This window comes from Serinus canaria, chromosome 2 (genome assembly GCF_022539315.1).
Source record: "Serinus canaria isolate serCan28SL12 chromosome 2, serCan2020, whole genome shotgun sequence".
Taxonomy (NCBI): domain Eukaryota; kingdom Metazoa; phylum Chordata; class Aves; order Passeriformes; family Fringillidae; genus Serinus; species Serinus canaria.
In genome coordinates, this window is record NC_066315.1 from 129,602,610 (window position 1) to 129,615,435 (window position 12,826).

General features: G+C 44.4%; 2 protein-coding genes and 1 non-coding gene across 7 annotated transcripts in view; 1 reads left to right on the plus strand and 2 right to left on the minus strand.

The window, feature by feature from the left end:
* The window catches only part of MATN2 (matrilin 2), a 70,263-nt gene extending 64,627 nt beyond the window's left edge, over positions 1-5,636 (plus strand). For 4 of the 5 annotated variants that reach the window (XM_018912315.3, XM_050970892.1, XM_050970891.1 and 1 more), the window contains 4 exons: positions 144-215; positions 741-845; positions 1,089-1,184; positions 4,003-5,636. In XM_018912315.3, coding sequence (XP_018767860.3) covers positions 144-215; positions 741-845; positions 1,089-1,184; positions 4,003-4,055 — 326 coding nt within the window. In that variant the 3' untranslated portion in view covers positions 4,056-5,636. The remainder of the gene's footprint in view (positions 1-143; positions 216-740; positions 846-1,088; positions 1,185-4,002) is intronic. The other variant, XM_050970893.1, reaches the window with a different exon arrangement.
* A 138-nt stretch (positions 5,637-5,774) lies between these two features.
* RPL30 (ribosomal protein L30) lies at positions 5,775-9,639 on the minus strand. Its single transcript, XM_050970894.1, has 5 exons — positions 9,526-9,639; positions 9,387-9,437; positions 8,361-8,506; positions 7,141-7,271; positions 5,775-5,940 (listed from the first exon to the last, which is right to left on the minus strand). The coding sequence occupies exons 2-5, from the start codon at positions 9,405-9,407 to the stop codon at positions 5,891-5,893; spliced, it is 348 nt and encodes a 115-aa protein (XP_050826851.1). The 5' UTR covers positions 9,408-9,437; positions 9,526-9,639; the 3' UTR covers positions 5,775-5,890.
* LOC115485414 (small nucleolar RNA SNORA72) lies at positions 6,137-6,271 on the minus strand. The gene has a single exon (XR_003946172.1). It is a non-coding gene; the product is annotated as a small nucleolar RNA SNORA72 (small nucleolar RNA).
* Positions 9,640-12,826: the final 3,187 nt, after the last annotated feature.

The window sequence follows — 12,826 nt, forward strand, 5'->3', positions numbered from 1 at the left end:
AACTGCACAGGTATGAGGCATTCTCCATGTGTTACAAGACACAAATATCAAGCTACTGGCAAGAAACATCAATTCTAGGGAATGTGAACATTTTTACTGCTCCTTTTGTGATACAATTTCCTTTGGAAATTTCTATCTACCAGCCTTGAAAGAGTCACCTCACCAGCAGGATGCATCATCTGGGAGGCTTCATAAGACTGGTCCACAGCCTTCAGGTTGGCTGTTTTAACTCAAGGGTCCTCTCCTGCTGCCTTTTCATGCTGTCTTCTGTAGAGAACTCTCACAATTCAGCTAAAATGGTTTATCCCATGTCCCTGCCTCCTCACCCCTCTGAGCCACCCTGCAATGTGAAAAATGGAGATTCACTGTAACAAAAGCATGGCTGCATGCTTCTTACATCATCTGAATTAAATACTTCTTGGGGAAGCTTGTGTTTCAACACTGGGCTTCACACTTCAAGCATGTTCAGCTTTCAACCACTTCTGTTTTTCACAGGAACCTCCACAATTCCCTTTCAGTTCTGCAACCCACAACTTATATCATGTATACAGTAAATACAGCCTAACAGCCTGGTTCCTTCATATCTTTGTATCTCTAATCCTTTCCTTGAATGATCCTCACTGCAATTAGTGAGATTGCTTACTAATGAAGGAGAACCTAGTGCATGTGAGTAGAAAAAAAACCAAAATTATAATTTAGTGGGTCTGATTTTTAGAGTTTTGGGGGGGGGTTTCCTGCAGGACCTGAATCAACCACAATAGCCATCACAGATGTCATTGACTGTCCACATCTTGCAGTACACCACAAGTATCTTTTTGAAGACAGTCACATCCACTCAACAACAGGTAATCGGGTTCCCTTTGTTTAGAACAATCCAGACTGTTCTTTGAACGTGGAGGACTACACATTGTATACTGCTTTCCAGTACCAACAGAATCTGCCTCAGGTGTTCCTTGGGATGTTGACCTGTTTTGAGAACAGGAAGCTGTATTAAACCTGTTCTGCATTTATAATGCCTCATCATTTCCTCCCCATCCTATTCAATTTATTTAGCATTTAGCCTATACTTAAGTGTTTCTGGTTTTCAGCAAAAGCTTCAAAAGACAACGACCAGTGCAAATGTGAAAACCTTGTGACATTCCAGAACTATGCAACCAGTGAAGTACGAAAACTCACCCAGCGATATATCCTTTCAGAGTAACTGTTTCTTACAGGTAAGATAAGAAAGGCAGGTTAAAACAAACTACATGTTTTTCCATCAAGTTTAAACTGCCTCCATAGCTAAAATCAGTTTATTGTAATGAAAACCTAAACTATGCAATAGTTGCCAAGAAGCAAGGCCTTCAACTTTTAATCTGCTTCTCCTTCATAGAAGGAACCAAAATATTACCAAGGATCTTGAATTTTAATAACCCCTTACAGTAAACACCTTCAGGAACAGCAAACAACTGGTCAAATTCAAGACTAACATGCTTAGTCCCTTTGGGAGATGCTACTGAAATAGCATTTACTGGCTACAGGTGTACAGGAGATGTTTCCCTGCTGAACTCCTTGGTGGGGCACCATATCCAGTGAGTCATTCAAAACCATACTCTAGATATGGAGGAAATCAGAGGACTCAGGTTTGGTTCATCTTGCATTAAAAGAAATGCAGATAAAAGTTAGCAAAGTGCAGATCACTAGCTTCTGCCACTTAGTCTATTTCAAGGGAGCTGCTAGTGCAGCAGCCTTTGTGCTGCCTGCAGTATCCTCATCTCAGGAAACAGCAGCAAACTGACAATACAACTCATCACGCACTATTTATGAGCAAATTCCTGTTTTCTTCATGAAAGCTGCTTCTGATCAAATAAACGCTAACAAGACATCACATCTTCTACTTGAGTTGTGTAACTGTGCAAGAGCAGTAAATTCTTCATTCTCTGCACAGAAGCGATACCAATTCTGCAGTGATACCAACAGCTCATGACTCTGAGGTACCTAGACAGGAACAGCTTCAGACTGTGAACAGTCAGTCCAGAGGGAGGCAAGCAGAGCCCTCGGTGGCTGGTAACCTGATGCAGAACATTGCCTACCAGTTCAGACCTTCCCTGCAGCAGCCAGCCTATCTCTCACCTTCCCAAGTGAATCCTTTGGTGGACACACTAAGGAATTATGTTCTAATCACTGGATTAAATTACTCCATACAAAGGAGATTTCATAAAGGAGGAGAAAGCCATGGTGTAGGGTTATTGCTAGGTGCCTTAAATGCTCATCAACATACATACTGCTCTGATGGGACTTCTTCAAACAACTTTGGGGGGAAATTTCTAGGTAATTTCCCACATCCTGAATGACATGCAGCATTCGAACCTGCATGCTGACAAGAAAGGAGACCAATTCTTGCCCCGTCAGAATTAACCACAATCTCCTGCAGCTGGTTGTAAGGAACTATGAGCTTTCTCAAAGAACTTAGTTACTAAGCTTAGCAGTATGTGCATTTTTTGCTTTACCATTTGAGCAGGCAACCCTGTGATTTTTACTCAAATGGCTCAAGGTGATGGAAAACCTGTCAACACCGAATCATAGACTAGAACAGCCCTCAGTGCTGAGGACTTCCTCAGCACTGGGCAGCCACTGCTTTGAAGAGTATGAGCCATCCAATTTCCTCTTTATTACAAACCTCATTTCTCTGCCTTATCTCATAAGCAGCTTAGGTATGAAGTGATACACTAATCCTTGGTAACTGCAGACTGCTGGCTCGTCCTCATCCAGAGATCTGGGGGGTAGAGAACTGGCTATAAAAGTAGCTCCAGTTACACAATACAAATTTAGAGGGACCAGTCCAAACTGTTTTGTGTCCAGCTACATTAACTTCTATCAGGAAGTTGAGTGCACTTTCACTGTTTCAACTTTGCCTCTGTGAACACTTGAGAAATATGGCTGTTGAAGAAAATGCACTTCACATGGTGCTCCTATGCTGCAGCAGACAGATGAGCAATTACCAAACCCAGTGTCCAGGCAGACTGGACACCCACAGAAGCAGGATACCCACCCTTGCTCCTTAATATCAAGAGATTTTCCTGTTGACAGTGGAGAGGGGACAGTACACGTGGCTGTTCTGGCCAAACCCAAGAGGCCAAATTCTATTTGCCTGTCTGCCCTAAAAAGTTCCTAACAGCAATGTGTCCAAGATGCCAATTTATATGCCCAGTTCTCCATCTTCCTTTGTGTAAGACCTTAAAATGTTGAAATCAAGACTCAAGTCAAACGAGCAAGGAGTGGGGTGCAGCAAATTCATCCTTCTGAGGTAGATCTCAGTGCCTTCAGATCTCGCTTGATGCTAGGGCCGCCTCTTCTTCTCAGCTTCCCGAGGCAGCAGCCTTTCTATTGCACTCAGAGAGGGGCTGAAGTAAACAGTACTGGTCCAACATCTTCTTGCAGGAGACAGCATTCCTTCCAACTGGAAGTGCTTATCAGGAAAAGGATGCTGCACACTACTTTGCACTGCTACAGCTTCTTAGTGCAAATGGAACCAGGCCTAGATCCCATGGAGTTTGTTGTGCTCTATTCCATGTGTGTCTGGAAACCACTGTCACAACTGTGGACAGATCATGAGGAACAGACATTCTACTGGGCTCTCAGAGCCCCATAGTTCTATAATCTACTGCTAGTTGTGTGCAGTTTTCCACATGATTAAGTGAAACACTTTTAAACAGCATTAACAAGATAAATATTTACCCTCACTTTAAAATAGAGAAAAGCAATCAATTTGTAGAACCAGTGTTTTTAATAAGCTGCAGTCTGAACTCCATGTCAAGGTATGCCTGTTAGGGAATGGGGCTTCACACAGCTTTCTCAACTCAGCTGATCAAATCAGAACAAGAAAATAAAGGGGAATATTGTATGAGAAACTACTGGGAGTCAAAGAGGAGAAACAAGAGAATGTTTATGGATTATAGCAATCAGGTAGCTGAGTTTTTCATGCATCCTATCAGTAGCTCTCTTTCCTTAACTTTTATCTACTGGAAGAAATGACGAAGAGAATGGAAGACTTGGAAAACAGGCTAAAATACTGATCAGAATTTTAGTGTACACTACACTGTATATTTATACATACAAACTTGTCAGAGCTATTCTCTTAAACTGGTTCAAAGTAAAATAACATCTTTGTGTCTGAAGTTGAAAAGAATATTCTGGATCTTTGCATTTATATGCCATGAATTGTCTTACATTGATTGCAGATAAGAAATGTTGATAATTTTATATAAACAATTTAGTAACTAGCAGAAGTTCTAATTAAGCAGAACAACTGAAATAAGCTATGCAAAATAATAAAATGCTGTTATTTTTGAAATGAAACATCCATGTTTTGAATTATTTTTAGGGTATGAATTTGACTTGCCTTTCTGCATTTCCTTCCTCCACTTCTAGTATTTTAAGCACATGGTTTGTGTGTATATATCTAGTTCTATGTATAGACATATACAGAACAAGTGAGACAGCATTCACAGCCATAAGGCTTGACTTGGATTCCTCAAACAAGAGTTACTGCTGAAATCAATAGGAAGTAATATAGTTACACATTTGTGTTTAAACTGTGATGGAATTTAATTATCAAACTGGGAAGTCTGCTGGATTATCAGGGCATCACAACCTGAAGTTTCAAAAACTTTTCCATATGTCCAACTAGCCAACTTGCCCCGGCTGTCCTTTGGTCAGTATTCACTGATTCTCTAACTTTCCTGAATGCAAGTAGCATATGAATTCTGAAAATATTACTTGGTCAATTCAGCTAGCTGCACACCTGTTAAACACTAAAACACACACAAAACCAGCAAACTGCTTCTATTCTGGCCACCTGAAGTGTTTTCAAGTCTCACTCCTTTCCCTTGACTGCAACTCATCCAGATCTGTGGTTTAATAGGTAAATATACCAGCACTTCCTCCTTTGCTCTGACACACCTCGGAGTTTGTCTCTCCACTGTCTCCAAATGGAAACACCAAACTTCACTCACTTTATAACAGAAGTAGCTGCAGCAAAACTTAAGCAATTACGTGATCTCAGACAAGATGGTGAATGTGCACTGACATACAACAGTAAGCTCTGAAAGATACCTTGTGCTTTGGCATACCCTCAAATTCTGCAAGGTTACAAGTACATTCTGATTTTCATTAGGTGTTTGTTTTTACCACGTCAGAAAATCACTGGCACCTCAATTAACAATCCCTAGTAATAAGGAATATCCTGCAGTCAGTCTCAAACAAAACAGGCACAAATCTCTAAGATACTGACATTCTCAACAATTATGACTTGAGAACACCAGCTCATCTATCTCCAATATATTCAGAAAACTAAAAAAAGGCTACTAATTTAAAAACAGCTTTGTGAAGTTAACTGGAATCTTACTGAAAGCGTATGTTACACATCTAGAAGCTATATCCTGTTTGTCCTTTTACAGATAGGTACTCTTGGATGGAAAAGACAAAGGAACTAATGCACATTAGTACTTGATTCACTTGGTAAAAACAGTGTGAAATATTTAACATAAATAAACCCTTAGGGTTCCCCACCAACATCCCAAATTTGCTACTGTCCCTTATGTTACGCCTTGTGTTTGCATTTGCACTCCAAAAGCAAACACTAAGGGAGCCCCAGCCTGTTGGGATTTGGCACTATGCTTGCCATGATCAAGCCTTCCTTCACTTACCTCTGAAGATCCACAATGCCTACAGAAAAAAAGGCAAATCTTGCCACATGAAGGTTATTTCTAAGAGGACAAGAAGCACAGCAGTGGTAACGAATCTTCATTTATATAGTTTTTTCCCTAAAACCAACAAAGGTATAATACAAATTTTTCTTTAAAAGAGATCTGTAACCAGTTTTATTGTAGAAATAACACCTTTACAGCATTTACTTCTCACTGGTTTGTTCTGGCATGCTTCTAATGATGTCAGAGTCACCTGTAAAACAAAAATGTATTGTTACAAGAGGACCCCTACTCAGAAAATCACCACAGTGATTCTAGAAAAAGAAAACAACCTAAAAGAACAGAGAGTCTGCTTAGGAAAAAACCAAGTAATTTTGATAAAACTGATGATAAGAATACTTGTAACTGTGTTTTTCTAATCCAAAGACAGTATTTTTCAATAATTACACATCTGTCACCAGCATTTACAAAGCCAGGACTAAAACAACAATCTAGTCCTGGAGGACACAATGCATAGTTTTACTATAGCGAATGTCTAGCCTCCCCTGATCACAGGAATATCAGGACAGCGAGAATATTCGCATTGTCAGTTACAAAGCATTAAGATTGATTTGCAGCTCCCACCCCACCCAAAATCACCCAAAACCAAACCTGAAAGTGACATTCTGAAAATTAAGTTTACAGCTACTATTTGAATACAAGCAAGCAACATAAAGTTTCTTGAAGCAGTAGGAAATTCAAATCATTGTGAGTTGGGGAACAGCTGGTTACAGTTATTACAGAAATCATTAAACCTATGTGTATCCATTCTGGTCAACAAACAGAACAAGGGATTGATTCTTCTCTAAAAACATTCTAGAAAGAGGATGGGAAGTCACCTACTTAGCATTCTATCTAAGGAATCTCAGCAACTCTCTGGGAAAAAGACTGTTACCAACATAGTAACTACATACAAACATACAGTTTTAAAATGAAGTGTCTAATAAAATTTTCATTCCCCTGATCAATATGCAGCTGTCTATTGGTTATTTTTCTATATACTATTCTGGGAAGCAGGACAAGTCACAACCTTTTGTCTCAGACTAAGAACAGTCAAACAGGGCTGTTGTAAACAAGCTCATGTCCTAGCTGATGGGTTCAGAAACAGGTCCCATACAATTGCTTCCCAGACACCAAAACCTCCCTACAGACTGACAAATAGTTCACAGGGTCAGCAGTAAAAGAGCTATGTGCAAGAGAAGCAGCAGTCCTTCCAGGTTCTGAGAACCTTGCACTCACAAAAGAACAACAGGATCTTGGTCAGAGAAAACTTTAAGTGTTAAACCTGATGGAAAAATGCAGTGAAGTGTGTCATCACTTCTGCTCATTCCGTGCTCAGTGATGCTACTCACAGGAGAATGGAGGATCCACAGACACCTCCTCATTTGGTCCCTACACTGCAGGAGGGAATTACCTGGGTCAATGATGGCCAGTGTGCACACTCTGTAGTATTTTCCACATGCTGTGCCCAACTCAATGTTGTTCCCACTATAATGATGGACGCCAGTCTTAGCAAGCATAGCGTAGTACTCAATCTCTGATTTTCTGAAATCCAAAAACTGGGTGTTAACACAGACCACAAAGAATTCTGACCAACTGCAATACAGAGAGAGTGGCTTTAACTCCTATCACACTTAAACCTTAAGGCCCTTACCTTTTCCTTCCCACCCAGAGAAACACAGCTGTTTCTTGTGAGGCAGCATCACTCCACGCACGCTTGCAGCTCAGGAACCTTTACTTAGATGTCTGCTGAAGGTTTGTAACAACAACCCCTTCAGGCTGCCCCTACTCAGGCTCATTTCTACTCATTTCATGGTAGAAGGAGTCAGCACTTGCAGACCCCTGAAAGGCCTTTCTTTATGTGCCAAAGTGCATAAACTAAGAGAGTTAATGTTGATGGCCAGTGGTGATCAGATGCTGAACGGAGAGACAGTTGTTGCAGCTAAGAAAGGAACCATGTATTTCAATTTAAAACAAAAAGTCCATCTATGCTGCCCTCTCTTCTGACTTCCACTAGGAGAGTCTAGCAGTCAGTACTGTTTCCCAAGCATTTTCAGATCACCACTAATACTGGGGATTGCTGCCCACTGCAACAGTCCTGCTATTTCTCGAGTATCTAATTTCTGGGTTTTGCACTGACAGTGTCTTGAGCCTGTCAATTCCCTCAACAACAGAAAGGGCCCAGGTATTCAATGAGGAAAACGTCATCATATTAGTACAAATTACATTCTCAAAAAAGCAGTTTCACTGGCCAGGAACCCAAATTTATAACTAACTTTGACAAAGTACTTCAAATATTTTAAATCTGTTATCAGTTTTTCTAGCTGTAAAATTATTTTCCAATACACTACTTTGGAAAAACATAGGAATTCAGCCCCATTACACTCTTAGTGATCACTATCAAGTGTGAAAAGCTTCCAGTACTTTCTCTACTGCAAACTCCTTGAATTAGAAAGCCAGAAAAACACCAGGAAGCATTTCAACACTTCTAGACTTGAAATCATTACAAATTTCAGAGCACTCTAGAACATGCCAGCAAAGCCCTCTGTATAAAGTCTCTGGAGCAATTAGCATGAAGTACTGCATTTGTACAAAGAACCCATCTCAAAATTGTTTTCTCCCACAGCTGCTTACCTCAAAGCAGGACAGTTGTTGGCGAGGATGACCAACTTGGCTTTGCCCTGACGAATCATTTTCAGAGTTTGTTTGTACCCAAGCACATATTTGCCACTTTTCATAACCAGCTGAAGCCTGGAGTTGATGGACTCCAGGGACTTTTTCTGAAAAAGATGTAGAAAAGTGTTATTGTGTTACTTCACGCTTTTCAAAACAATGGAGAACACAACAGAGAAATTTCAAATATATTCATTTTTCATAATCTCTCTATAATCTGAAACATGAAATAGGAAAGGCCAGTCAGTTACCAGAGTATAAGAAAGCTTACAGACAGGGGCATTGCTGATACTATGTTTTCACAAGATCAGAAAGTTCTTTCATAACCCTACACCTCTCAATAGGAAAATACATCTCAAAGCACTGTTGCTGCTGTCTACATAAATCAGAGACATCTGCATGTATCTGACAAGTTCCTGTCAAGCTCAGCTAGGCCTTGCAAATCTAAGCCAGGTTTAGAGCCTGCCTGTCCCCAGGGTGCATGCACACTGACATTACATGGGGCAGCAGAAAGAATTCTGTGCGATATCGAACTGATATTACAACAGGGGAGCATGATGCTCATGACAACAGGGAACGGATCTGACGGACGAAATCACCGCCTTTGACCAAGAAACCCAGATCTGTCAGAGCCACTGTAAGAGAAAGGCCAGAACATGGCAGGAAAGGCAAAACCTGAACTCCACCCGCACTAGGAGCTCAGCACCACCTCTCCCTCCCTGCAGCCATCTCAGGAGCTCTGCAAGCCCCCGGGACATCGCACGGAAGGGACCCGACAACATCGAGCGCAGCGGGAAGCGGCCCTGGGGCGCGGCCAGTGTCAGGAGGGCCCGGTCCGAGCTCTGAGGGCCGTGACGGGCTGTGCCCAGGGGCCCCCCAGCCCCCCCGGCCGCCAACCCAGGCCACACCGGGGTTCCCCCGCGCACCAGGGCGCCGCCCGGACGCTCCACCACCACGTGCGCCCGGCGCGGCCCCGCTCTCACTCACCGTCTTCTTGGCGGCCACCATGTTGCTGCCTCGCGCGGGCTAAGGCGGTACCTGGAACACAGGGGGATGGAGGGGAGCGGTCAGAACCCGGCAGCAGCGCCCGCAGCGACCCCCGCGCCCCCGGCCCGGCCCCGCTCACCGCAGACGCGCCGCCAAGATGGCCGGGCCGCCAGAAAGGAAAGAGCGCCCGGCAAGCACCGCGCGAAGCCCGCGGCAACTCTCGCGAGAGCCGCGCACACTCCACCGAGCCCCGCCCCACGGCTGCTAATGCGCCCGAACCATGGAGGCGGCCCCGGGCGGGGCGGGGCCTTGTCCAGTGTGGGCGGGGCCACACCGAGTGGGGCGCGGGTCTTGAGTTAATGTAGGCGGGGCCTGGCTGAACGAGGGACGAGGCTCGGCCGTGTGTGGGCGGGGCTTGGGCGAGGGGCGGCCCGGCTGAGGGGCGGCCCGGCTGAGGGGCGGCCCGGCTGAGGGGCGGCCCGGCTGAGGGGCGGCCCGGCTGAGGGGCGGCCCGGCTGAGGGGCGGCCCGGCTGAGGGGCGGGCTCGGTGGCGGAGCCCCGCCGCTTCCCTCGTTCCGCTGAGGGTCTTTAAGGCGTGATGCACATCACGGCCTCGCGGAAGGCTTCAGGAGCTGATGCGGGAAGAGCCGTAGCGGCCTGAGCCTCCCATAATGGAATCACGGAATTGCCTGGATTGCTAGGGACCTTGAAGCTGACTTAGTCCAGTCCCACTGCCATGCCATCATCTGCTGCACCCGCTTTCTCAGAGCCCCATCCCACCTGGCCTTGTAGCACTTGTACCAGTAGCACTTGTACCAGTATCTGTATCACTTGTACCAGTGATGTGTAGCACTTGTACCAGTGTCTTCACCACCCTCACAGTAAAGAGCTTCTTCCCAATATCTGATGTAAACCTACTCTCTGTTTGAAGCCATTCCCCTTTCTCCTCTCACTAGCACTACATGCTCTTGTTAAAAAAACTCTCTCCATCTTTCCAATGGGCTCCCTTCAGGTCCTGGAAGACCACAATCAGGTCATCCAAAGCCTTCTCTTTCCCAAGCTGAGCAATTCCAACTCTCTCAGCCTTTCCTCATAGCTCCACTCTTCTAGTCTGGGTGGCTTCCTCTGGACTCGGTCTGACAGGTCAATGTCCTTCCTGTGCTGGGGACTCCAGAAGAGCACGGTACTCCAGGTGGAATGTCACCAGAACAGTGTCCCTGGGGACTGTCACTACTGACACAGGGCTGATGGGGAAAATGATGGGATGGAGAAAATAAATCTCTTGAGCACCGCAGGGCACCAGCACAGGGGACACGTGGTGGTCTGCCCCGTGTCCTTGCTGTCCGCACTGTGCACACTGCCTCGCTAAAGCAGCAGCGCCTGCCCTCTGCCCTGCACAACTGCCCCTGGCAGGCCCCAGTTCTGCATGACTGGCCTGTCCTGGTGGGATACAGCCCCGGGACGAGCCTGAGCCTGAGCACAGACAGGTTTCTTGCACAAAACTAGCCACTGAGCTTGGGAATAGGCTTGGGCCTGACTCTGCCTATGTTAGAGGTTCAGCTTTGGGCACCCTCAGTGCAGCTCCCGGGTTTGCCGGGGCAATGTCTCTGCACTCCCACCAGCTGTGCAGTGTCCTTAGCCTGTCCCCAAGCAGCTCAGTCCGTGGCTGTGTGAAGTGACAGTGCAGAGAAACTTCCTCCTGCCCCCCATGCACTCTGGAAACAACAAGCTTGGAAACGATCTCACTGAGCACACATGCACTGCATTGTTTGGGACCAGGGCAGCAACACGAGGCTGCCGTTTTCAGGCCGAGGACATTCGTTCTCCAGCCCACAGTGCTGTCCATCCTAGAACAAGCAGGCCAGGCTGGCACAGGGAAGAGCAGAGAGCAGCAGCAGCTCAGCTGGTGCCTGCAGGGATGAGCAGTGTGGATACTCTGGTGGGAGCTGTGGAGGTTGCCTGTGACATCCCCCTAGAGGATGCTCAGGGTTCCAGCCTGGGGACAGGACAACAGGTTTGCTGCTGGTGTGACTTTATGCTCTTCAGACACTGCTTCAGGAAGGCATCCCAGCGTGTACATTTCTTATGAAATTACAAAACTAGCATAGGAGCTTTGCTAGACTCACCCAGGTTAGCACAAGCTTGGCAGTGTTGGACTTGTTGGTCTTAGGAAGTGTGTTGCATTTATCAATATGGAATATGGAGCAACAAACAAAAAAGCCAAAACAAAACATGTTGCATTCAGTTATTCTAGTGTGCTTTTATTAATAGGTATTATTTCAAATAAGAGAAATAATTTATAGCAATATATTGTATGCCCTTCTCCTGGTATGCCTACCTCCATGGTAACTTTTTCTGATTTATGATCACAGACCTAACCAAAATATTTCCAACAGGATAACATTCTCAGTGACAGGCAGCCTTTGGTCAAAATGCAAACCATCACCCCAATCATTTTTTTCTGGGTAACAACCTTATGTTTTGACGGATCAGTTTAAGCATCTAAATGAAGATATAAAGTAACACTGAGACGAAGGTGTGTTGGAAAAAATGTTACCAAACTTTAATGGAGCTGAAATATCACAAGTGAAACTCTGACATTGGTCCATCTCTAAAGATAAAGTTCTCTGGGAATAATGTCTGTGTTAAGCACATAAATTATGCATGTAGTATATAAATAATAATATAAAAATGTTACATTTTGATGTATCTCTATAGTCCAATATTTTTTATTGAAGAAAAAAACCACATTTCTATTCCTTTACAGAGTATGATTAAATCAATTTTGAAGTATACTTCAAACTTTCTTTGGCAACTGAAAAGTAAACTCCATTCTATGTCTCTTTCTTTTCCTGTTCCTCTTTCTGCCCTTTTCCCAGCTCTCAGGTACATTGCTGTTATTCCCCATCAAACTGTGACTTTGCTTTTAACTCTTTATACTTTTACTTGGTTGGTTATGGTCTGGTGAAACATTCATCTTTCATCCTTGTTGAAATTGCTGGCAAAGAACTATAAAGCTCAAAGCTTTAGGAGTATAAACCTGCTGAAGTCCTCGGTGCTATTCCTTTGGACTATTCCAGGTTTTATGTCGCCTTACAAGACGCAGGAGCCGTGCATGGTTCCGGGAGAGGGAGCTGTTTCCAAGGATACCCTTGCACCCTCCGCTCAGGTTAGGAGAGAACAACTTTCCTTAGCCATTTATAAAACTACTTCCTTCTAGTAATGTGCTTTTAAAAAAATCTCCTCATTTCCAAAGAACTTTCTGATAGATACTTTTGGCATTGGACCCCAAATTCTGTCCCTAAATCTAGGTGGAATAAGGATTGGGTTGGGGGTGGTGGGAATACATGCAGAAATGGGCACTATGGTCTTTCTGAGCCCCCAGATTTCCCTTCTGTGAAGGACTCTCCTGGGGTCTGTGGTCCATAAAATGCCCTTTC

Excerpts from the sequence above, each read along its gene's own strand:
- RPL30 (XM_050970894.1), bottom strand. The coding sequence starts at position 9,407 with ATGGTGGCCGCCAAGAAGACG. Across the intron at positions 8,507-9,386 it reads TGGTGGCCGCCAAGAAGACG|AAAAAGTCCCTGGAGTCCAT; the intron begins GTGAGTGAGAGC and ends CATCTTTTTCAG. Across the intron at positions 7,272-8,360 it reads AACAACTGTCCTGCTTTGAG|AAAATCAGAGATTGAGTACT; the intron begins GTAAGCAGCTGT and ends TTTGGATTTCAG.